General features: G+C 38.9%; 2 protein-coding genes across 3 annotated transcripts; both read right to left on the bottom strand.

The window, feature by feature from the left end:
• Nucleotides 1–161: 161 nt before the first annotated feature.
• On the bottom strand, nucleotides 162–18,043 carry rhot1a (ras homolog family member T1a). Of its 2 annotated transcripts, XM_073494477.1 has the most exons (21): nucleotides 17,648–17,769; nucleotides 15,370–15,428; nucleotides 15,077–15,158; nucleotides 14,932–14,975; nucleotides 14,785–14,838; nucleotides 14,569–14,621; nucleotides 13,797–13,905; nucleotides 12,350–12,451; nucleotides 11,630–11,728; nucleotides 11,272–11,380; nucleotides 11,043–11,163; nucleotides 10,117–10,201; nucleotides 9,806–9,951; nucleotides 9,513–9,613; nucleotides 9,143–9,273; nucleotides 8,260–8,343; nucleotides 7,973–8,095; nucleotides 7,682–7,884; nucleotides 5,925–6,047; nucleotides 2,575–2,718; nucleotides 1,153–1,353 (listed from the first exon to the last, which is right to left on the bottom strand). In XM_073494477.1, the coding sequence occupies exons 1-21, from the start codon at nucleotides 17,682–17,684 to the stop codon at nucleotides 1,236–1,238; spliced, it is 2,127 nt and encodes a 708-aa protein (XP_073350578.1). In that variant the 5' UTR covers nucleotides 17,685–17,769; the 3' UTR covers nucleotides 1,153–1,235. The 2 variants fall into 2 exon arrangements, with proteins under 2 accessions (XP_073350577.1, XP_073350578.1); XM_073494476.1 differs by lacking the exons at nucleotides 2,575–2,718; nucleotides 5,925–6,047 and having other exon boundaries at nucleotides 162–1,353; nucleotides 17,648–18,043.
• Nucleotides 18,044–18,767: 724 nt separating this feature from the next.
• Nucleotides 18,768–24,141, bottom strand: adap2 (ArfGAP with dual PH domains 2). Its single transcript, XM_073494470.1, has 11 exons — nucleotides 23,906–24,141; nucleotides 23,098–23,222; nucleotides 22,889–22,980; nucleotides 22,570–22,658; nucleotides 22,222–22,334; nucleotides 20,982–21,131; nucleotides 20,782–20,865; nucleotides 20,493–20,555; nucleotides 20,066–20,143; nucleotides 19,716–19,944; nucleotides 18,768–19,161 (listed from the first exon to the last, which is right to left on the bottom strand). The coding sequence occupies exons 1-11, from the start codon at nucleotides 23,991–23,993 to the stop codon at nucleotides 19,133–19,135; spliced, it is 1,140 nt and encodes a 379-aa protein (XP_073350571.1). The 5' UTR covers nucleotides 23,994–24,141; the 3' UTR covers nucleotides 18,768–19,132.
• Between the last annotated feature and the right edge of the window lie 324 nt (nucleotides 24,142–24,465).

The following is a 24,465-nucleotide window of genomic DNA, read 5'->3' as shown; positions in this document are numbered from 1 at the left end:
AGAGCATAGTTCGCAGCCACATCATTTACTCACTTCTCTATTCACTGGCTTCACAAAAGGTCCCAGCTAATCACACAGTTTATCTTACATCATTTCACACATCCACTTTTCAAATGCGCAATTCCACTACGGCTCTTATCAAGGACACAAGAACACAGTGATACCAGTGGGTGTAAATTTCATTTATTACAGATATTTAAAACCATTTTATTTTCCAGGTTGATGTTAAATTAGCTGTCACTCCACCCAGTAACACGCATAAACAGCTGTGCCAGATAGTTTTACTTTACTTTATTGTAAATGCTGGAAAATAGAAGAATGAGAAGAAACACTTTCATAGTTTTAAGGTGGGAGAGGTGCGCTGAATGGCTGCTGTTAATAGCATAATCTTTTGCTCTACGGTGCCTCTAACTTCATAAAAATATAATGAGGGACAAAGCTCTATCTGAAAACCAGAAAATTAAAAACAAGCAGAAAGTCATGACACACCATGAAGACAGCTTTGATAATACTAAATACAAAAATACATGGAAAATGTAAATCCCTCCATCTGTTTCATGCAGTGCACTCAAAACAGACAAGAAAACAAAGAAACAGGTTAATAAATTAACACACAAAATAAACAAGTGCATGACATCCATGACCTTTCTAGTGTTAGATGTAGCACTAGCACCTCATGTAGGTGTTGCTTCTGGCTTGTGATGCTGTCTATGGGGTCCAATCCTAAAATTCTTGAGGAATACATACATTATATACTGCATATACACATCTATAAACAGATTCAAGTCCCTTTGTGGTGGTTCTGTATATGGCTGCCTCTCTCTGGTCTCCATCAATCTAACTAATAATACTGACCTGAGACAAAATAAAACAGAGGAATGGATCAGCTGGAGACATCCAGCAACTAGTAGTGTCTGACCTGGACTGGACTAGACCAACGGATCACATAATGTCAGCGTTTACAAATTGACTGATGGGCAGTTGATGTTTCAAAAGTAACCTGCCCCTTTCCCCACAACATAAACAAAAAAAAAAAAAGACTACTTTTTTTTTTAAATGCATACAAAATGTACTTATGTTCTGCTCATTTGTTTCTTGCTCGTGTTGTGAGATGGGGATGGGGTGGAGTTGGATGCTGAGGCATTGTTTAACCAGTCTTTTTGAGTCTCTCAGGTAGTAGGGAAGGGGCAGAGTCAATACTGGGACCAGGGGGGAGGAAGTCTCATGCTGTCTCATCACCGCTGTTTGAGAAGTGCTCTGTACATGGCGAAGCCCAGCACGGCACACACTGTGGCACCTACGCTCGCTCTCAGCCAGAAGGTGGAGTTCTTCAAGTCTGCCTGAGCCATGTGCCTGCGAGAGGAAGTAAGAGACAAAGAGTAGGTGAGGGGGGAAAAATGTAGCATGGAAAAAAGGGGGCAGCATCTAACACGATAAGCGATGTTCAATTTCCTTTTTCACTTTGTTAAAACCAAAGCGGGATGGGTTGCCAACTGTCAAGACAAAGTCATGTGCTCTCTGGAAACTCCCTAAAATTAGGACCATAAATGACGAATATCAGTGCCGTCTGATGCCATCTTGAAACAGGAACACATGCTTTCTCTTGACATTTGATTTAGTTTTGGTTCAGGGAACAGGTCCAGACCATAAAAGCATATGGGTGAAAAAAAGGAGAGGTGTTGGACTTTGAGGAGGAGCTGCTTTAAGGCAGAAAACAAGAAAACATAAAACTAATGGATTATTAAAATTGGGTTAACACCGGCCCTACCAAACACAGATCCAACTGATCAAATACTGGGAAACTAAGCAGACAGCAATAGCAAGCAATGAAAAGGGGAAATGCAGGAGATGGCAAAGTGTATAAAAAAGGAAAACTAAAAAAAAACTGCCACAATAACTTTGGCCTTTAAATTAAATCCTTCCAGCAGCTGATCTAGGTTTTCAAGACACACACTAGGAGCCTGGTACTCTTGTAGCGTCAGAAGAGAAACCAGCCTTCAACATCTTTTTCCACACAGGCCATTCATAAAGAGAAGTCTAGGTGCCTTTAATCTTAAAGGAACAGATTGACATTTCAGAAAATTGGTGATTAGTACCGTACCAAACAATTGATTGAAAATTCAAAGAAATTTGCAATTTACAATTTGATTTTGAGTAAAGGCACAGACGGGAGACGATTAAAGAAACACATGTACTTTTCAAAATGAAATGTCTCCTGTTGTGTTTGACATTTTGGAAAATTTGCTTTTTCACTTTTCGCTGTTCCCGTTTCTAGTCACTGTGCTAAATTAAGTTAACGAGCTGCAAATGTAGCTTCATTTAACGCACAGAAACGAGAGTGATCTTCACCAGATATTGAATAAGATGTGGAACCTTTCCTGTAAAGACTCCAATAAGTCTCTCTACAACATTTCAGGACATAAATACAAACACTGCATTATCTGTTACAATAATGACCCGACAACCTGTTGTTGAATAGTGGATAGTTGAACTTATCCAACACGTACTTGCCCATCCATCCACATGATTAAAATAAAACATCCATCTCCCTCTGGATTTGGCTCCTGTCTTTACCTTTCTGGGGGATTTAGCTGCTCTGCAGAGGCCTCCATAAGGATGGACCCCTCCACGTTGGAGATGGCTGAAACCTGCTGCGTCAGGCTGAAATCCTCCTCTGACAGCAGGTAGCCCCCCACAGCCTCCACCCAGCCCAGCAGCCTTCCACACGAATAACACACACGAACCCAGTCACACTGTTACCGGCGGTGTGCTCACACACACACACACACACACACACACACACTCAGATTCAGTAGAGCTGGGAAATATTTCAGTATAATACTGACTACGGCTGCAATAGTGACTGATACACTGGTTGATTAATCAATTATTCATGGGGTCTATAAAATGTAAATGTGTGTCTGTCTACACGCTAAAGATATTAAGTTTATTATATATGAAACATGTATAGGAAAAACAGCTTTTCATGAAATGTATTTGATACTCTTTCTTGGACACATTACTAATGATTCTTAGGCAGGTGAAATTTCATTAATTAATATATTATATAATATAGTTAATTGAATATTTTGTTTAAGTGTCAATAATTACACCAAAAATACTGTGATATCTGATTTCATCCGTAACACCCAGCTCTACCCAGTCCGAAAAGTAGGGAACTTCAATCACCGCCCAAACCCATAAAGCACAAGCTCAACCATGACTGCATACCTGTTCAAATATCACCGCACACTTCAAACACACATCACATATACATACTGTACACACCACATGGCAGCCAGACTGGAGATGCTGAGTCATTTTAAGAGGTAAATATCATAAGACTACATTTTTAATTCCTCCGCACTGGCCTTCACATTTCAGATTTTTTTTTAAGTGGCCTGACACAATTTGCTATTTCTGCGTGTAATTTTTGTGACTGAAGAATTCATTTCATGTAAAATTACCAACACAATTCAACCCAGTCAGCCAGCACCACTTTTCATTCAACATGTTGGGCAACCAATGTGGTGTGTTGGCTCCTTGCACTGCCAGGGCTGTCTATTATGCGTCATGCTATTAATAGTGTCAACAACTCCCAGAGATTAAAAAGGCATCAACGCAGAGGGTTAGTACTCGATGCAGAACTTCCAATATGCAGCTCTGCTAGGGTCCATAAACACCAAACCAGAAGCCCTGCATTTTATGCCACTGTTAGGCAAAAAAAAAAAAAAAAAAAGATCACTATCAACAATAATCACTTATTTGCCAAAAATAACACACTTCTGTCCAATCCAACACCATAAACAGCCATTAAAACCCTGCAATGTGGAGCAATAAACCTCCCACATCTTATTCAAAACACCAAGCTCTCTTTACTGTACAGATGGACAGATGAGAAACATATTCCCAGCTGCCAGTAGATAGCAATATTTTGCTAAGGCATGCCTTTGGTTACCAAGACGGAACAGATGAGCCATGCAACATAGCAGCAAGCAGTTTAGCTGAGGGTGAAAACATGCAAGAGAATGAGGGAGAGGGGCAGCCAAAAACTTGTGTATGAACACCTATAGAGTGGAAGGAAAAACACAAAGACAGGAAATACAAGATAGGAAAAACAGGGTGAAATGACAGGGTGATTGGTACAGTACAATACACTCAATTTAAACATCAAAGATGAACAATTTGATTTTTAACATCAGCCTGTTAAATGTATGAAGTCTCAACGCACAGGAGTTTTTATTTTAGGATATGCACACAGTAAGCATATAATTAAAGCAACAACTGTGCTTTTCAAAATAAAGAGTCTCCTGTTGGTGTAGACTTCAGAGTTAAGCATGGAAATGAAGACAAAGCAAGACTGAAAACATCATAGATACTTAAGCACTCTGACAACTGATGAAAGTTGGTGCTGTAAAGAAATTAATAGACATGGAGAATTGTAATACTTCCATGTAATTTAAAAGAAATCACATAGCAAACATGCAGACATGCAGACTACAATGAGGTTTTCAGTTTGAAGCACAGACCGAAGAGAGTGGTTGTGTTTTTCTCATTATCAGTGCAAATGATATGCTTGTTAGTCAAGATTTACAGTTTGCATATCCACTGCAGGACAGGAAGGAGCAAACACAAAACCCCTAAAGAGAATGTCAGTTTTTAACACTTCATTGTCAAAATTCATACCTTGATATTTTGTCAACATGATTAAGTGGCTTAACAACATCGATCTGGTGTATAGTAGTTGTTTTTATAGCAATATAACAACATGTTTTAAATTGTATATACAAATATAAATATAGTCTGAATTTTTCAAAATACAAAAATGCGTCATGCCTCTGAATGAAAATGTTTCCAATTCACAACTTCTGTTTCTAATATTACAATATGTTTGTGTTATGTATAGTAATCAGTATTATGAGTTAAGTTTGCACAAGCAAGCAAATAACATCATGCATTTTTCACACGGTTTCAGACACACTGTCACCTGCCTGGCTAGCAGCCTGTGTGTTAGCTGGGAGAGCATGGTCACACTTCGCTGTGTCATACTGTACAGAGAGCTGGTAGGCTGGCTGGAGCTGGAGCAGAGACCAAGACACCCAACATGACTAATGGGTTTTAGGCATGTGACAAAGAGATTGAATAAAACCATATCCTCTGAAATGTCGCTTAAAAAAAGAAAAGAAAAATCTCTTTGAAAGAGATACTGACACCAATTAGACCAAAACCATTGTATCCTAAAGTTAGCACTGACAAGTTTCTCCTATCTCAGTGAGTCAAAGGCTACTTTTCACCTTGAGCTGTTTAGTGAATTTGGCTCCTGGATAGATTTCAAATTTCTCAAGACCTTAACTCTGATTTGTTTAGTTAGATTTAAAAAAAAAAAAAAACATGGAAAAAATTACTTCTAAGCCAGATGGTTAATATTTTGGATATAGAGAGTAACTTAAAATTATACGACTAAATATCGCTCTTTGTCAACAAGCATCACCATGCTGAGGTACAGCTGAGCAAGACAGTTAATCCCTATGACCTCTATGCTGCAGCACAGTGGCAAACAGAAGGAGGATTTCCCCAAGAGCAATCAACCAAGTGTCCAATTATTTTCACATAATCCAACATTACTAAAAGGAGACTATAGTATTTATTTAAACAACATTTTTTACCAGTGCAAGGTATCACTAATATCACGTTTAATCACATTTAACATTCCCTTTTCCCTGCAGCGGATATGCAGCGTAAACCTGACCACTGGCGAGCAATAAAGGAAAGCAAAGGAGCTGTCACCATCACCAGTGTTAGAGAGCTTGGGAGAAAAAGGAGCCTCTCTGTTGCCCATACCAGAGGACCAACCCAAGGGTGGGAGGCACAGAGAGGAGGAAGGAGTCTATGTTAAAACACTAGATCTTATTCTACGTATGAACCTGTTGAAAACGACCCTGCGGAGTTGGGCCTTAATATTGCGCAGCAGCTCCAACTTGAGGAGGTTCTGACACAGGCAATAGGTGCACCTGTTGCAGGTGCACATGCAGCGGAGACGGGCATGGCTGCGGAAAGACACAAAAATGCGTGTTTTCACCACAATACAAAGACAACAGGCACCAAACAAGACACAGAGGGGGAGGGGGAAAAAGCCAGGATTAAAACCTTGACTTCACTTAAACAATAAGAGATATCAAAGGACCCAAGTCCTTTCTGAGCTGCCATTTACCTTTGCCTCCCCAACCCCAAATTTACAAACATATTGACAAGGAAACAAGTCTAAAAAAGGAGAAACATAAACATAAGGAGACAAAAGGAGAGGAAAACCACAAAGAAAGGATGGGAACAGTCACAACAAATGAAAAAATCTGTAGGGTGGCAAATCAAGAACAAAATGCAAAAGCTCTCAATCTGTCAACTGTCTAACTTTTGGTTCTGCCACTGAAACCTTTCGGTGTCCAATTTTTGTCATATAATCAGTTTATGAACATAAAGCAACAAATCACCAGTAAGAACAAAAAAGATCAAGGACTGGTATATTAATTTAATCTAAGACTGACTTGAGTCTTCCAAAGCCTTACAAGGTTAGCCACTGTACCCCCTGGCTAACTCGGGACTAAGAACCATGTTTCCATGTTAACAATCAGTGACACCGGCTGACCAGTGGCACAAAATTACAAAAAAGAGAGAAAAACATGATTCCTAATTTGTGAGTTGCCAACATGTTGAGCAGTGACAGATTCTGAGACAGAGGATTTCAGCTCTGCACTGCACATTTTATGCTAATGAGAATTTTTATATTTTACATGTTTTTTTCCCAGCTAAATGGAAAACATTTTTGGCTGGGATGAAGGGCGTTTTGTAGTTGCTTGGTCAGCCATATTCTTTAGTTTGAATAGCAAATTATTTGAACCCCAGAAGGTCAAGAATAGGACAGTTTCGTACAACGGATGAATTCATCAAATGACGTCTGTCTGAATAGCTATCTGAGTCTCTGAGATTTTTTCTGAAACTGGCCCCACATATTCAAACTGTTAATATAATGCATTAAACCTGAAATACTTCAAAAGTGCTGGGTTGACAGTTTAAACAACTAGTTTCTGAGTCATCACTGTTTGAGCCAGTATTTACCCTCAATCAGTAGATTAATTTACTCGTCAAGTCTGGGCAGCCCCTGGACTCAGAAGCTCGCCTCTCAGTAAGCACATTTCTATAAATCAACGCCTTACTACTGATGCCTAGAGTGCAGCAGATCAAATGGTTTCAGAATTTAGAAAATAGGATTTCTGGCCTGCTAAAATAAGATTTAAGGGTACGTCGCATTGAGTGCCAATTAATCTACTCTGAAATCTAATCTGATCAGAGAGCTTTGAGAAGTTAAGACACCCTATAAAGCCAGAGGATTGTCCTAAAAGAATTTCAGGCTCACATACCACCAACTTACAAGCATAAGAGATCCAAAAGTGGCTGAAAGAGTCCAAAGTTTAAATGTCACACAGTATATAGATGGTGGATTTAAATTATTTAACCATGCTGTAACATTTGAATACTAATTGCAAAATGTCACTGTCCGATACATACATCCAAGAGAGGTAAAAGTTGATAGGCATACACAGGTGGGTAAGATGTATATTATTGCAAGACTCCCAGAGGTGTAAAGGGTTAACTAGATGAGACCACAAAGAAGCTTGATACTCACGGATACATGGCCATGGTGGTGAGTCTGGTGTAGATGTCTTTGCTAAGCGCGTCGGTCGTGTTGCACGTGAACGGCTGGGGTGGGTGGAGCTTGTGCTTGCGGCAGAAGTCCTGCGGTGAGAGACTGTAGTGCTGCCGTACTTCATGCAGGTCTGACTTGGCTGCAATCACCACGCATGGTGTCTTGCTGTCTATGAAATATTGCTGCCAAACAAGAAACAATCAGTGTTAGCAGTTTGACAAGCCTCAGTGCATCTGAAGAGCATTTTTTTCACATCTTCTAAAAACATACCTTGTACACTTTGGCACAGTATTCAAAAGAGCGTGGATTGTTGATGTCATACACCAGGCAGACCACATCACAGGCTAGGTCTGCCTCTGACAGGAAGTCAAAATCTGGCATCACCTCATGGAGCTTGTGGTGAGCAGACATAACAGAAAGAGCGAGAGAGAGACAGAGTGTACAGATGGAGGGATTAACGTTTTGCAGAGTACTAATGCTGATACACGGTAAATTGTAATACACCCAGATTATGAAACAGTAATCCAAAAAGCAGATGAGGAGTAAATGGTTCTTACCAGCAGGTACTTCTCCTGACCATAAACATAGGTTGTGCTGATGGCATACAAGGACTTGTGGTCTTCTCTAATTCGCCTCTGTCGCTGTGGTGGATAATGAAAAAGGTCAACAACCAGTAAAGACTATCTGTTTATAAGCTGGCTTGTTTCACTTTTCATCCAACTCTGGAAGCTGTCTAAATCACACACAGTTTAACAAAGTTCTCACATCAACAGTTTGTCACCTCTGGTTTGCTGTGAGGTGGTTCACATGTAATTTGGGGCATGTTTGTATTAGTTCGGCCTGTGCAGTTATAAGGGAAACAGGATTTTTATAGTAAAGTGAGGCATGGTGCATCAGGTAAAGAAAGCGATCATCTACTCATGGACAAGAGGCTATTTAATGTTACAGTTCAGCCAATGAAGTCATCATCAATGTTTACAATACGCGTTGTCATGAGCACAAGCCTCTCATCCATGAGTAGATGCATGTTTTCTTCTGCGTGTTGATATGGTTGTCAAGTGCAGTTCAGTGGAAAGAAAACAGATTCGACATGAAACTGCTCTTAATAAGGTCTGTTGATTATCTTGAGTAACTGGGTTATGATTTCTGGAAAGAGACATTGCACATTTTCACCAAGTTTGGTGCTTGGTACAAATATATAATTTGGCTGCATCATTTGCACATTCCAAACAAAAGCAGCTAATAATTAATTGACTTTAGATCTTGCTTATCCTATAGTTAGACTGATTTAAAAGTTCTCTTGAGATATAATATGAATGTTAAACACTGCCCTCACGAACCTAATCACCTTGAAACTGAGTGTGTCCAGCAAGACGAACTGCAAATAATACTGTTTTAAAGTAAGTTTAAAAGGGGTTTGCAGCCATCATCTCCACTGACCTGCAGGTTCTTGCCCAGGAAAGCCTGGAGGAAGCCACTCTTCCCGCTGCCCCGGGCCCCCAAGACGTTGCAGCGGAAGACACTGCGCTGGGTCTGTTTCTTCTGCAGATCGATGCGCTTGTTACGTGTCACTGAAAGAATAGGGAATGCATAATTTTACATACATACTGTACATATATGAAAAATGGCAACATGCAGTAAAATTCATGCATTTCATTTGTATGAAACCTTTAACAAAAAGCAAACAATGCAGGTATTGATCAGTACAGTGCTTATATTCTGAACAGAAATGTGTTTATTACTATTTTCTATTGTTTTTGTTAATCTGCATACAGGGCTGTTAATTAATTATTAAATTATGTTCTCTTACCTGTCATGGCGGCTGCTTGAGACTCTTGTTCATAGATGATAGAGTAGCCTAGGTAACCCAAGTATTCCAAACTACGCTGCACATCTAGATATGTTGTTAACCTACCACAGAAAACACATAAGTCGGAGCATAACAGATTTATATAAGCATGATTTTGTAAAATGATCTGTGTTTTTTTACATAATGAATCAGGTCCTACAGTAGTGTGAACATATTCAGGCGATGTAAAACTAAAATAGCTGTGAGTGTGTGTCTGTGTGTACCAGTATATTAATAGATAGTTCCATACTCACGTCCACTGGGAGAGGTATCCCTGGTATGTGATCCATCCCTCGTCGTTAGTGCAAACCGTGTTGTTGACATCTGGACCCCAGGGCATGTAGGGAAAGACTTTGAACAAGTCCTTCACCTCGTCTGGCGACAGCGCACAATCTCTGTCCTAGATTGTGACAAGTGCATATACATTGACACTGATATTTGTGTCAAGATAGTTTGAATAATTGAGCACAGAACTAGTCATCCTTAAACATCTAAAGTTACTATTATAAATAATAAAGACATTTTTTATGCAATTTCTAAATGTTCAACATTTCTAACCACTCACTTTGTCATGTTTGTCAAAGACACTCTGGAGGAAGAGGTAAGCATTGTGGTTAAGCTCTGTGGTGCAGTCTGGGGGGATCTTTATCCTGCAATACAGGGAGAGACAGAAACAATAATTTAACAGAACTGAAGAGCACAAATTTCAGATGCTGTCTTCAAAAGAGATTAAGGAAAAAGCGGTTTACCTGAAGCACACCAGACCACTTCATCAGTAATAAATACAATTTCTTGAACAGAGCAATCATGAAAGGATTTTATAAAAGTTTATGTTTCGCATAATTTTTAGAGCTGCAACATTAAAAAAATAATGAGCAACTATTTTCATGATAAATTAGTTTTAGTTATTTCTCAAGTAAAAACGCCAAACATTTTCTCTGGTTCCAACTTCTCAAGGAACGTTTGATTGTTTTCTTTGTGTATTAAGACAGTAAATTATTATTTTGGACAGTTGTTTGAACCAAATAAGCAATCTGAATATTTTCCTTGGGCTGTGGGAACTGATACAGGCATCACCAATGGACAATAAAAGAAGGTGATCATTTTATCATTACTGTCCATTTCATAGACAGAACTGTTAAGCGATTAGTCAAGAAAATTGCAAATTATTTGATAGTACATAGTCATCAGTAGAAGGCCTCAACATTTTTTCAGCATTAAACAGAAAACAAAACATAGCATTATAGCAGTTTCATCATTTTTGTACATCCAGTGATGACTAAAAGAAAGGAAAGGAAGCTGAAATTGAATGTCTTAGTTTTCAGTGCTTCAACAACACATGACAACTGGTCAGCACTTTTATCATCAAACTGGACAACCTGCTGATTTAGCAAGAAGTTCTGCTCAGACAGCTCTGTCCATCTCGTCTCCACTGCATCTTCAATATAAAGAAAACATAACTCCACAAATAACCTTTGATTCTGCACTTACAAAGGAAACAGGTATTCCTGTGTGAGCTCCAGGTCATCGTCATAACCAAACCTCCGAAGCACAGTCCAGGTGGTCTCGTGTCGACCTCGTTGTATGAAGAGGGTGTGCAAGAACAGAAAGCCTGTAACGATAACGACAAGCACAAGAGAGGGATTGTTGAAGAGACATGAGGAAGGAGGAAAGACGAAGAGGAAGAATATGAAAACAAGAAAACAGGCAAGTGTCTGACCTTTGAGTGTGAGTCCATTGTCCTTGACCCCATCATTCATGTTCCTCCTGACAACATTCTTTACATCCTCTAAGGCCTGAGGTGCCAGTGGTGTATTGAAACACGTTCTCTGTAGACATACACAAGTGATATACTGTGATGTGTACAATTAGAAAGCAGTTTGGTTCATGTTTAAACCTGCCACCTTAAACCAGTTGAGCAATTTTCCCCTGATATCACACTACACAGCTCAATGAAGCCTGACACAAGCCTGATCAGTTTCTCCAACTTGTGCTAGTGAGGAAAACTTCCACATTTTGAACTCTTGCATAGTCATGAACATTACGCTGACAGTGACACTATTATGTGAAAACATTACCTGGAAGAAGTTGAGCTCATTGTCATTAAGGATGCCGTCGTTGTCCAGGTCAGACACTTTAAAGATTCTAGTTAGAGCCTTAATGCAGGAGGGCTTCAGCTGCAATACAGAAAAAATGTAATAACTAGGCGGTTAAATGTTCTTGAACGTGTACAGAAACATTTCAAAAACAGTGCTCATTGTGGCAGCTAACTTCAGGGATCCAACTTTTTTCTCTTCTGGATACGTTCCTGCTGGACACTTCCTCAAACAAACCACTTCTAGCCTTCGAATTCTTTCTTTTAGTCATTGGCATTTTCTTTCACCCACTTCATGTTAAGAGGGGGATGGCCTAGACACTATTCAAGAACTAATTCCCTGTCATTCTTATGAGACTGTGTTACTAAATACTTAACTGGCGTCCTGCCATGTTAGAATGAATGTATGTAACTGACACCAGGTACACAACCTTTTTTAAAAACGTTGACAAAGAAACTTTATTCAGCAGCATATCAGATCAGTGCAAACTATCCAAGTATGACCAAGTGTAACTGTTAACAATGATTGCTCTGTGTTGCAGTAAGCAAAGCAGGTGAGTCAGCATACTCAATACCAGGACCCGGACACCTGCACACCAAAATGGAATGCAGTCTTCATTGAAGTTATTATTTACACATGTGCTTGTCTTCCTATGACAAGTCAACACATCTGCTGTATCTGCACCTACAGTAGAGAACTCACCTCCTTCTCCTCTGGGCAGTACAGGGGTCCTGTCGGGTGGAGAACAGCCTTCTGGGCGTAATAGAAGAGCTCAGAGATGTTCTTCAGGTTTTTGGCAGAACACTGAGGAAAAAGGGGAACATGCATGTGTGAATGCCCTGAGCAAGAGCAACCCTTAAGCCTATTCTATTACCTTTACTTCAACACTTTCCCAAAAAACTTCATGAAGTTATGTGATAGGACAATTTAACAGTGTCAATAGAGGGTCAATGATCAAACACAGAGTAAATCATGAACACTGGCAGACAGTAACTAAGTACATTTACTCAAGCCAAGTACTTTTGCGTAATTCTGAGTTACTTGTACTTAACTCGCATATTGTGTTTATGCTACTTTATACATCTACTCCACAACATTTCAGAGGGACATTACAGACTCTACTGAATTTGGCAGCTGTAGTTAAAAGTACTTTGCAAATTTTAAAACCCTATTTAGAGCATATAAAATGCAATGCATTGTTATTGTTATACAGAAATAAAATCATCCAACAGTGTATAAAATTAGTAAAATCAGCTCTTAAATGCAGCTATCATGTGACTGCATCAAAGATAATCATCCAAGAGTATGGCATGCATTTTGGCTACAGAGTGAGTACATTTACTCTTATACAGTTTTCCATTCCTTATATATTTTAGAACACCTCCTGTCATAAAGGTCTTGATCTGGCTAGAGCGTGCATTTCTTTTGAAAGACACAACATATTTTTAATACTATGCAGGGTGCATTGCGATGAGTAATGAGAGAGAAACAATACCTCTTTTACCACTGACAAAGAAAAATAGAATAAACCAGAAATGTAATTAATTTGGTACAGCAGGACATACAACCAACCCTGCACCTTGTCTAACACCGAGTCAGCAGTAAAACATTGGTTCACATGTCTGTCATACAGAGCTCAACTCTCACCAGCTGTGTGACTACATTCCAACTGTATCCACTCTAAATGTGTCTTCTCTCACGTCCTCCTCATCACCCTATTTTAACCTTGTAACTAATCCACCTGAGGAGGCCATGACTAAGCCGTCTCATGCGACAGAGGGAAATTTAAATTCAACACCAATGTAGACAGATGCCAACTTCCTCCAAACCTCTCAGCACACTCTCAGTCCATCAGTCAGAAGGCCTTGGCCTTGGAGCACACAATTCAGTAATCTAAATCTATTAATGACTCAGTCAGAGTGCAAGTGGAGTCTGGAGCTGGATGGCAGCCAAACAGCAGGTGGGGCTGATCTGTCCTGCAGAAAACCAGCCTCACTCTGAAGAGTCCCTGCTAGTATTGGATTTCATATTTTATTTGCCAGTTCATCTCTCTCAAGTGCTTCATCACTGTTTACTTCGACATTTCCCTCAATGGCTCCAGAGGGTTTATATGTGCATGTGTGTGTGTGAGTGCGTATTGATCTCTTACCTCTACACAAGTCTCAATATCCTGGTATTGATTCATGATTGGCAGGATGGTCTCCATGCTGCTGTGTTCCACCAGGTCCGACTTGTTCCCCACAAGGATCAACGGTACCCTGTAATAAAACCTTTCATTACTACACTATGAAGCTTCAACAACTGGGCGATTAATCAATTAATTGGCTTACAGTAACTGAATCAACTATTTTTTTTTTTTTTTTTTTTTAAATTGGGTTAAGAAATTTGAGAAAGAAGAAATTCCCTATCTTACAACATTGTGAACTGAAGATATTTAGGGGTTTGGACTGTTGGACAAACAAGACATTTGATGATGTCTACAAGGACAGGCGATGAGCTTTAACACAATTTCCTTGCATTTTACAGACTAAGACATTAATCGACTGACAAAATGTTCTGCTGATGAATTGATTAAGAAAATAAATGTTACTACAGCCCTACTAGATTGAGTTCTCACAATACCACAAATAACATTAATCACCTTGATATTGCCTGTAAACACAATTTCAGGTTAAAGCAGAAGCTCTAACTTGTTTATATTTATTCATGTTGTTCACACATTAATATGCTATAAAAGCATGCTTACTGCTGAGTAAGCCAAATTTGCTAGTAAGACAGACCTCCAGGAACAAGTGGCAACAAATTACACATTTAACAAAGGGTTTAATGAACTTTCAGACACAGCACCATCAGCCTAACCCCCACAAGGAAGAAAGACACATATACACATACACACATCTATTAAAATGACATGAACACACCTGCTGTCCTTGTCCGTCCTGTCAGTTATGAGGGGGATCCAGTGGCTTGTCACCTAGGGGAGTAAAGCACAACATCAAACACTGTAGCTGGGCAAACATTCATTACAAACATAAATTAATATTTGCAGATTAGGATGATAAGCATATCACATTCTTGACATACTGACGCCTTGGATTTAATGAGCTGAGCTGAGCCCAGACATAGATCACACTCACCTTTTCAATGGACTTCTTGTTGTTGACTGAGTAAACTATGCAGATAACATTTGCCTGTAAAGAAAAAAAAATGGAAATAATTAGTTGTGATCCACATAAGACATATATGGGGTGCAGACATTACAAGACCAGAGAGGTCAAGCCAACCTTTGATATTTCTTGGTACAGCTGCTCATCCGATTGTTCAGCTTCTAAAATTGGCAAAAAGGCTCATCAATACAGTATTTTAAATGTCATCAAGCCTTACTGTTACCAAATCAACCCATTTCTATTATTATGGAGGAAGGATTACCTGAGTAGTCCACAATATGTGTGGGCACCCTCTCTGGGGTGACATCAGCTGGGATGGTGATCTCTTCAGCTCGAAGAGGAACCTGGATGGGGGACAATGATCCAAATGTCTGTGAACAAGGATGCCTTCAATAAATGTAACATTTGTCTTGTATATTAGCTTTTAACCCTCATGATTCAGACATATCCAAACAATAGTTCAAACTGAATAGATATGCAACTAGGATGCAACTGTAAACAGCTACCAGTATGATATCTACCATAGGCATCATCTGATTGGCTGTCAATACATACCTCATCAGGAAACTCCTCACTGACCAGAGACATTATCAGTGATGTCTTCCCCACCTTGGCTGTATGGGCAAAGGATAAAAACATGTTTTAATACAATCTGTCATTACACGCCTATTTTACTGACAATGGGTCATAAACACATGACCACTCTACCATTTTATATTGAGGGATCTGGGAAATGTATTAAGTGACAGGGCACAGATAACAGCAGCTGAAGAGGGTTAAGTGCAGCAGCCAAGCACTAAAGACCTCACAGGGGCACTCACTACATTCCAGCACAGAGCAAAGCTGAAAGACACAATGGAGAAATATGGTCTGAAATGATGCCTGTGTTAAATAGAAGAGCCAAAAAGTTGCACTGTGTGATGGTGTGATATTTTAATAGGTATACCTACAGTTGCACTACTGGGTGTTCCTTTCTTGCATTGGGAAATGCATCACTCAAACTCAATATTATTCTGTTTAAGTGGATACACAACAGTTACACAGCAATAGTAATGGGCCACCAGATCTAAATAAACAACTAAATAAGTATTTCTGAAATAAATATACATTAATATTTCCCCCGATTCCCTCTCAAATTAGAAAGAGGGAGCTTCTATCTACAGTAGAACAAATCCTAGAGGCACACAAGCACAAAAAGAGCACCTAAAACAGCCACCCATCCACCACTGCTACAACCAAATCTATTAACAGAACAGCTATAACTTGCAAGGCCTTTTGTAGTGAGGGATTGTTTGCTGTAAGGCTGAGACAATAAGCTCATTATTCAATTGATCTATCAACTCAAGAGTAATTGTTTTGATAGTCAATTAGTTAAGTCATTTATCACACAGAACTGCAACATAAACAGACAATCAACCTGATAAAAATGTTTGTTGCTGCTTTTGTCTGTTTTATATGATTTTTAAATGATTACATATTTGGGTCTCAGACTGTTGGTCAGACAGAACCTGCAATTTGAAGACGTCTTCTTGGTCTGTGGGAGCTTGTGGTTTGTATAACAGATTATTTGTGGTTCCCTCTTTCCCCTCAGTATCTTGACAGTTGATCTTCATAACCTCACTGAACTACTGAACTTCACAACACTGAAGTTGGCACGTAGCATTTTGGCTGCACTGAGTACCAATGTGCTAACTGTGGCAATGTAGGCCGTCCTGCATGGCTTCAACTGAAATATAAATAGTACCAACAACAGACATGCTTTAAAGAGAACACATACACTAGACTAGGTGAAACAGGTCCGGTAGGATGGGATCTGTTGCTTTTTTGACTAAATTCTGCCCTCACACCAACGTCAGGGAAAAGGTCAACATCTTGTAATCACAAACTTTTTACCCATAATTCTGCTCAATATATCCTACAGTGCCAACTAGGACTGAAACATTAGTCATCAATGGGAAATTCATCAGCAACTATCTTGATATAATCAGATAAGTTCATTATCAATCAAAAATGCCAAATATTTTATGCTTCCAGACTCTTGATGGTGAGGATTTGCAGCTTTTATGTGACAGCAAACTGTTTATTTAAGAGTTTTGGACTGATTGTTGGGGAAAACAAGTCATTAGCTTTAAGCTTATATATTTCACCTTAAGCTTTTATATTTCTATTTTATGACATTTTTAGGACCAAAGAGATTAATTGATATCAACCAATAATTTGTTTCTGCCCTACTTCTAATGACACTGATACTTTTATTTAATTATCTTTTCTCACTCATCTGTTGTTTCTGTTGATTATTGTTGAGTAGTTCTGTTTATATCTGGTATTCTAGTACAACCTCATACAAAAATACAGAATAAAAAAAGTCCAATACAACAGGACTGCAATAAATACCACATCCACAGTGCTTGTCATAATTAGCTTTTGAGTTAACCATTTAGCTATTTACACCAGGGGAATTGTTATGCTGTACTGTTAAAAGCACATATTTAGTCTGGTTATGAGAAGAAGTGTGTTGAGTATCAAGACAGGACAGGACATGGAAATACTCGTGAGACAGCCATCATGCACCACCATGTGATACCTATTTGATAGAAACCACATAGGACATAGATATGTATTCTACTCATACTCTTTGAATAACTTACAGTTACTGTGTAAGATCTGTATACGCTGTGGAAGAAACCAACCAGCCCCTCACTGCTCATATAATCACTGCTTGATATATTGTTAGATTAAATGAATGTAACTGCTAGCCGTAGCATCTAGCTCACTCACTAGCATTTTAGCTAATAAAGCATTCAGCCGCTTAGGGATTAAAGAAGCTACTTACGTTCCCCTACAAGTAGTATCCTCACGTCCTTCCTCATGTTTTAGCTTGCTTTCCTCTTCAGAAAGGACTGTCTTTATTGTTTCATGTAGTCCTTTAGATGCCGTCCCCTCCAGCAGTTTACCTAACGTCAGGCCTGCGCAGTGGAGTCCTGCCGCTGTCAAACTCTCGGCGCCTTTGTAGGACAAAACGGACGGACAGTTTTCTGTGCTCCTTCGTGTTTTCTACGCGCTTCTTCTCAACTTGCGACTTATCAGCTCAGCAGGAACGCAATTTAAAAAGTAGTTGGTGGCACATTTCTCTGTAATTTCAGGTTAATCACAGTCTTTTCGGCGCCTTCATAGCATTTCGCATAGGATGTTTCATGAGCATGCCCGACCTCCAGTACCCGGCAACTACAGGGAGCCGTACAGGACAAACTACATATGAAATTTAAAAACGCGTTATGCTGCTCTCTGGCGCCAAAGAGAAGAACTGCATTTATTTCATGGCTATACCTTTGTAAATGATCAAACTTCTTAGTGTTAAAACTTAACATTAAACTGCTTTATCACAAACGCTTTATAATAGAATGAGAGTGAGATGGAAAATATATCCAAAACAAGATTAGATTACGTTCTGTCATAAATACAACACACTTTTCCAAATATTCACAAAAAGAAGACAAACATAAAAACAAAATGTCAGACTAATCCAATATTGCAACAGACATGCAAAGACATAAAATATGAAATGAAATAAAACAACTACAAATATGTGACAAAAAACAAACTACATTTTAAAATTGAAGTCTAACATAGGAGGACACAAAAATTAGTATTGCAAAAACAGTCACCTAAATTAAGGGGGGGAGCTGACATGCCCTGAACGGAGCTGATTATAATAGCTAACAAACATACGATTTTAGATAAAAAATAGAAAACAAAATATTCTGAGGTTTGGGTGAAATTTCAGGAATGTAGCTGAAGTCATATGTTAAAATTACAATGCAATGCAAATGGAAACCCATGTTGTCACAACTGTAATGAGTGTTGGGATTAAATTAAAGTTCCCTACAAACTTAAGTGAACTTCATAAATAATCCATGAAATAAACCACACCTTGTGTTTTAAAAAATCTTTTATTTATTTATTTTTGGGGGGGGATAGTGTCATGAAACACATTCACTACCAAATGTAAAATCATAAACTTCTTCATTACAAATCTTTAAATATTAAAACCTAAGAAACATCATAAAAATAGCACGATAATATGCAGTGATTGAAACCTGTCTTCTATTACAAAATAACAGTGTTTATCCGATTTGTGAATACACACTGTGGCACAGAGCATAGTCAGAGTCGTGGTTCAAGATGGTTTATGACAACACAATGATGAGAGTCAGTACTTGGAGCAACACGGTGAACAATTCAGCAGTAGTGCCAACACCTCTGTTTTCAAACGCTGCAGTCTTTTCCGCATCATCCTGTTCACACGCCTCTCTGTAGTTTATCTTTTATACTTGACACTGGCTTCAACTGAAATGAGAAACAAGAGTAGAGTGGGGTTCATACAGATGCATACAATTATCAGATGGATGACCATATATTCTGTACAGACATTCATGGTCCTCAGAGGATGAATCCTACTGACACTGGCATTTCCTCCATGAAGTTAACATTATTGTTTTTTAAGTGAGATCCTGAAAAAACTATCAGATTGATTGGCATGAATTTTGGTGGTTGATTAAATGAAAACAAAGGTGGAGGACAACTTGCATGACACAGCTCTGCTTGTGCTTGAAGAAGATTTGATCAACTAATTACTTCCATACAATTATAAAAAAGATAATATTACTGTCCAGGAATATATTTGTGTCCCTCCAGGTGGCAGTTTAATATTGTCGAAGGGATATCATGTAGAAAATAAGAGATAGTTTCCTTCACCCCTTGGCAAATAACATCCTCTCAAACTCCACTCCACAGACCCAAAAATGCATCAAGCTGAAGCTTTCACATGTGTGTGTGTGAATATTAGAAAGAACATACAAATTTGCACTGCACATGTTTTCAGTACTGCCACCCTTGCTTACTGGTATAATCCTGCGGTGCCATGGGCCTGTACAGGACTTGTTTGAGGGCATCCAGCCACTCTCTCTGTTCCCTCTCCTGTTCGCACATGAAGACAAACTGTCGCTCGGGCGTTTCCACCATAACACCGCACTTCCACTTGTTTCCCCGAGCATGCTTTGGGACAAACTCCTTCACAGAGTAGCCTTTGCTCTCTGTGCCGATGAAAATAACCCCTAACTCCTCTGCATCCTTCATACATACAATAAAGAAAACACATTAACATTCAAACATAATAGAGGTTGCGAAGTGTTTATAATCACTACAGCAATGCACATCATTGGGTTAGAAGGAGAAGAGGTTTTGTTCTCACCAACTGGCCTTTGAAGTAGAACAACTTCCTATTTTGAGAATCCAAAATAAACCACCTCTTTTTGAATGGCTCCTTTTGCTGTTAAAACAGATTTAATAAATATAATAATAATAATCTCATCACTTAACATTCACAACTGCAGTATATTTTGACCAATTCAACAACTCCTTCTATCACACAGATAACTTTTTTTTTTTTTTTTTACAAAAGTGCCATCAAGTGTGTTTGAATATGTGTGTTTGTGTATGCAAGAGGAACAGAAACTCTCAAATGTACTTCTACTGTCACAAACAACTACAACTCTACTGGTGAAGACAGCAGAAGAAGAAGTAGTTGACTACTGAAAAAAATAAATATATACAAATAAATCTCATGTAAGAACATGTATACATCGACTATACATTTCCCGTTTTGTTTAATAACTTACCAATGGCCCTGTCTTTTCCATGTACCCCTCTTTGAGGTAGTTTCTTGTTATCTTTGGTATCAGCTGGCAAAGAGACAAGGGTACATGTGTTAACACATAAAAGTGAAAAACAAGTTTCTATTCTTATTGCTGTTGACTCTGTTGAAAATGACAGTTCGCTGCATCAGCTGTGAATTAACTGGTATTTAGAGTGCATTTTAAAGTGCATCCACATCTTGGAGTTAATGAAAGGTTACTATGACCAAACATTTTGTCAGTCTATTTGGTGCTAAGAAGGTTTGATGCCTACTTCTTCATCGCTGCCAGTCGGGTATGCTGTCTTCAGGTATGCATAGCGAGCAGCACGGATGGCGTTGTACCACGTAACAATTTCCTAGAGTAGAAGAAGAGACCCTGAGCTTCCCCACAGCCCTAAAGCTACTGTATAACAATCAGTAAAACACCTGCTGGTCACTGTTATTTACACTTCGGATGATCACGCAGTCCCACCTCAGGACTCTCGTGATAAACATAGAGGTTCCTGGTGTGTGTGTCATCTTGGTAGGTGATCTGCAACCCATGTTGATGACCAATCTTCTCTGGTTGAAAGGTGGCATTTAAGTCCTTGATGGAGATTACAGCTTTAGGGCCTTTGGACTCCTAGATCACAAATACAGTATATAGATATGCACTTCAGAATTGGTACAAAGGATACAGAAACTGGATTTATTTAGCATTCTAATGCTTGTACACTCATTTTTAGCCATGCTAGCATGGATTGCCATGAAATATAGTAAAACATTCATGGTCCCCAGAGGATGAATCCTAATGATTTTGGTGATCCACTGACTTTTCCTCCAGCATCACCAGCCAATTGACATTTCTGGTTGTTATTGAAACTGTATAGATTTCCATGAAATTTGGTATAGACATTCATTGATCCCAGAGGTTGAATTGTAATTATTTTGGTGATCCCCTGGCGACATTTTCAAGTCAATATTACGTTTGTCCATTGCTTCAGTTTCTGACCAAATACTTGCAAAACTAAACACATTCAGTCAACCTCAACTCTACTTTGTATTTAGTGCCAAAAGGCATGTCTTAGCACACTAACAACCTAAACTAAGATGGTGAACATGGAAAACATTGCACCTGCTAAAATCAGCATACAAGCATCACCACTGTGATGGTGGTGAAGTTGGTTGTTAGTTTATGTTTGTGGACTCTAACTAATGTTTGCTACTGTTCCTCTTTGTTAGGAGAGTGAAGAGAGACACTGAGACGATGCACTGGAAAATGTGTAAAACGTCACATCCTTTGAACTGTCGTGGAAAATCTGACCCAAGTCCTTCACAAAGAAATCCACAGTCCAGCAGCGTTAAACAACTTAAACAAATCGTCCACAGGCTTGTTTAGGCAACAGAGAGAGACGGGGAAGGTCTCATTTTTTAAATCATGTTACAATCCGCTCACATATGGCCAATGAAAAGTGATTAATACATGTAAATTGCTATAAATTATTTTTTTTAAAAAAACATAGTTAAAACTACTATAAGTAAATGGTTCAAATCAAAGTAAACTGATTGGTTCAAATCAAGTAATACACACAATGGCCACATAAGAAATAATAATATCGACACCACATCTTGTTTAAATTGAGGGGGGTTTAACTTGTTTGTTTTTTAAAGTAATTGTTCTTTTATGTCACACAGTGTGTTTAAAATGTGTCATAGAGTTGCTGGGAACTCACATTTTCCTTGTTATAGTAAGTCAGGGTGAATTCTCTCTCTGACAGTACAAACTTCCTCTTCAGAAACTGTGTGTTCTCTTTCCCTTTCTTCCACAGCATGCCTTCATAGAAACCTGGATTCAATTCAAGACATCCACTGAGTCACAGGTGCTTGAATATACACAGGGTGAACATGTATTGGTAGCAAACATTTGTAAAAGGGTGATAATGCAGTCAGTTTTCACTTCCTGGTGCAATGAACAGGTTTTTCTTGCACAGTTCTGCATGAGAATGAGGAACTACATGTTTATATTAGTTTAAAAGCAACTGATTTATGTTCTGTAGTAGACACGTGTCGGCAAACATCACCTGTTGTGTATGAAATTGGTGGATACTTGGTTTCTCCCGTGAATTCCATCCTTTCATATTTAGCCCGAATCCACTGTTCTTTTAAGACGCTGCAGTTGAGGAGCAAAACATACACCACAAGAGCATGATTCATTAAGCTTTGAACTAGCAGCAGAAATCCATCCATATTTCACTTCTACAGTCACTGGTTGCACTTCTCTCTATTTTTGTGGCACTGCCCAGTCAGCAGTCTGTGATTGTGAGAAACACATATTCCATTATGAAGACATGAGCCCATCATTAAGTCAGAATAACATGAACATCCTGGAAAAATACTCACACACAGTCATTTTCCTGTGGCTGATAGTAATACGCTGGAACAGCCTTCTCATACAGAGCTTGGGCGCTGGCATTGCCATTGGCTTTCATGAACTTCCAGGACCCCAAAAAAAGACACATAAAGATTACACATGGACACGGCCAATTCATCTTTTCATATCAAGAAGTAAAATCATGATAGCAATAATAACATGACGAAGCAGTCCATACCTCCACCAGCTCATCCTCCCAGTAGTCCAGCTTGATGGATTTGACCCGGCTGGACACACTGCGATGGATGCCAGAGCAGGTCAGACACACAAACACACCCAGCTTGTAGGATGCCCAGTCTGGATCTGAGGTGTGCAAAAGAAGTGGGATTGTTAAATTATAGATGTTCACAATTTGCATGTGTTTTCAAATCCACAAGTCCTCTTTAAATCTGATGTAAACTGGATCCCTGTGAGACTTTCTTTACAAGCTAATCCTACATCATATTCTGCTTTAAAAGTACATTCAAGTGTTTGAACACAAAATAAAACAGCATTCAATACATCTGTAGCCCCATCAATACAAAGAACTGCTGAGTAAAGTTTGACAATTTGAGTTTTCTTTTTGTTTCTGTTGTAATATCCAGTACATTTCTTATTCTAAATTTTTTCTAAAATTTGGCTTCAATTCTGTTTACCTTTTATTCATTGTTACTTTATTATTAATTTTTGTAATAATTAAGCATAATCATTATTTCACTCAAATCTAACAGTTCACATTCAGAACAATCATTATAAAGATTTTCTGTGTCTTTAAATAACCAAAAGAAAATTATAAATATGTATATTTAGCTACAGTATCATCATAAAAACTACTTTTTGACACAGGTACCTTCTTTGAAACCTCATGATGAGGCAACAAAACACACTTTTGGGCTTTTATTCATATAGATTGATAGGTTCTAGTACAATCTAAATAAACTAAAAGTATAATAGTTCCTGTAAATGCAATATAACACATTCAAATGAGTGACAGACACGTCTCTTACCGGGGGCACCACAATCCGCGCACCGATTGTTGAGCGGCTGCTTCACCAGTTCCAGTAAGATCTTTTTGTTTCGCTCATGGTTTGCCATTTCGGTACAAAATCGGGGTCTCTTCTCACACGATGATGAATCCCGCCGTAGAAACTAAACATGGTGGTCACATCGCTTCACACGTGGCGAAAAGCGACTGACAAAATGTCAAGATAAAAACTGGAACTTGCGCCAGATGACTTTTGGATGTCACAACACGGAGCAGACGGGACCTCCCTCCACTGGAGCGCGTCAAGCTGAACTGCAGGAAACAATGAGCTTGGTCTTTTGTAACAGGGAGTTGTTTTAACAGCCCGCCTCTGCGCACAATGCTCTTTTTCTTCCAAATATAAACGCCGATAAGGCATTCAGTCATGCATTTGATGCAGTTCAGGTGAAATCAGTCTGTCCGTTGTGCAATGACACAAGTATTTACATCCAATTCACATGCGTTATGCATTCAAAGCAAACATAATTTCAAGAAAACCAAAATACTCTTCATTTACTTATTTATGACAGCAGCAAATCCCTA

Source organism: Pagrus major, chromosome 23, assembly GCF_040436345.1.
Source record: "Pagrus major chromosome 23, Pma_NU_1.0".
Lineage (NCBI taxonomy): Eukaryota > Metazoa > Chordata > Actinopteri > Spariformes > Sparidae > Pagrus > Pagrus major.
The sequence above is the reverse complement of the archived record's forward strand: the minus strand, read 5'-3'. Positions and strand labels throughout refer to the sequence as shown.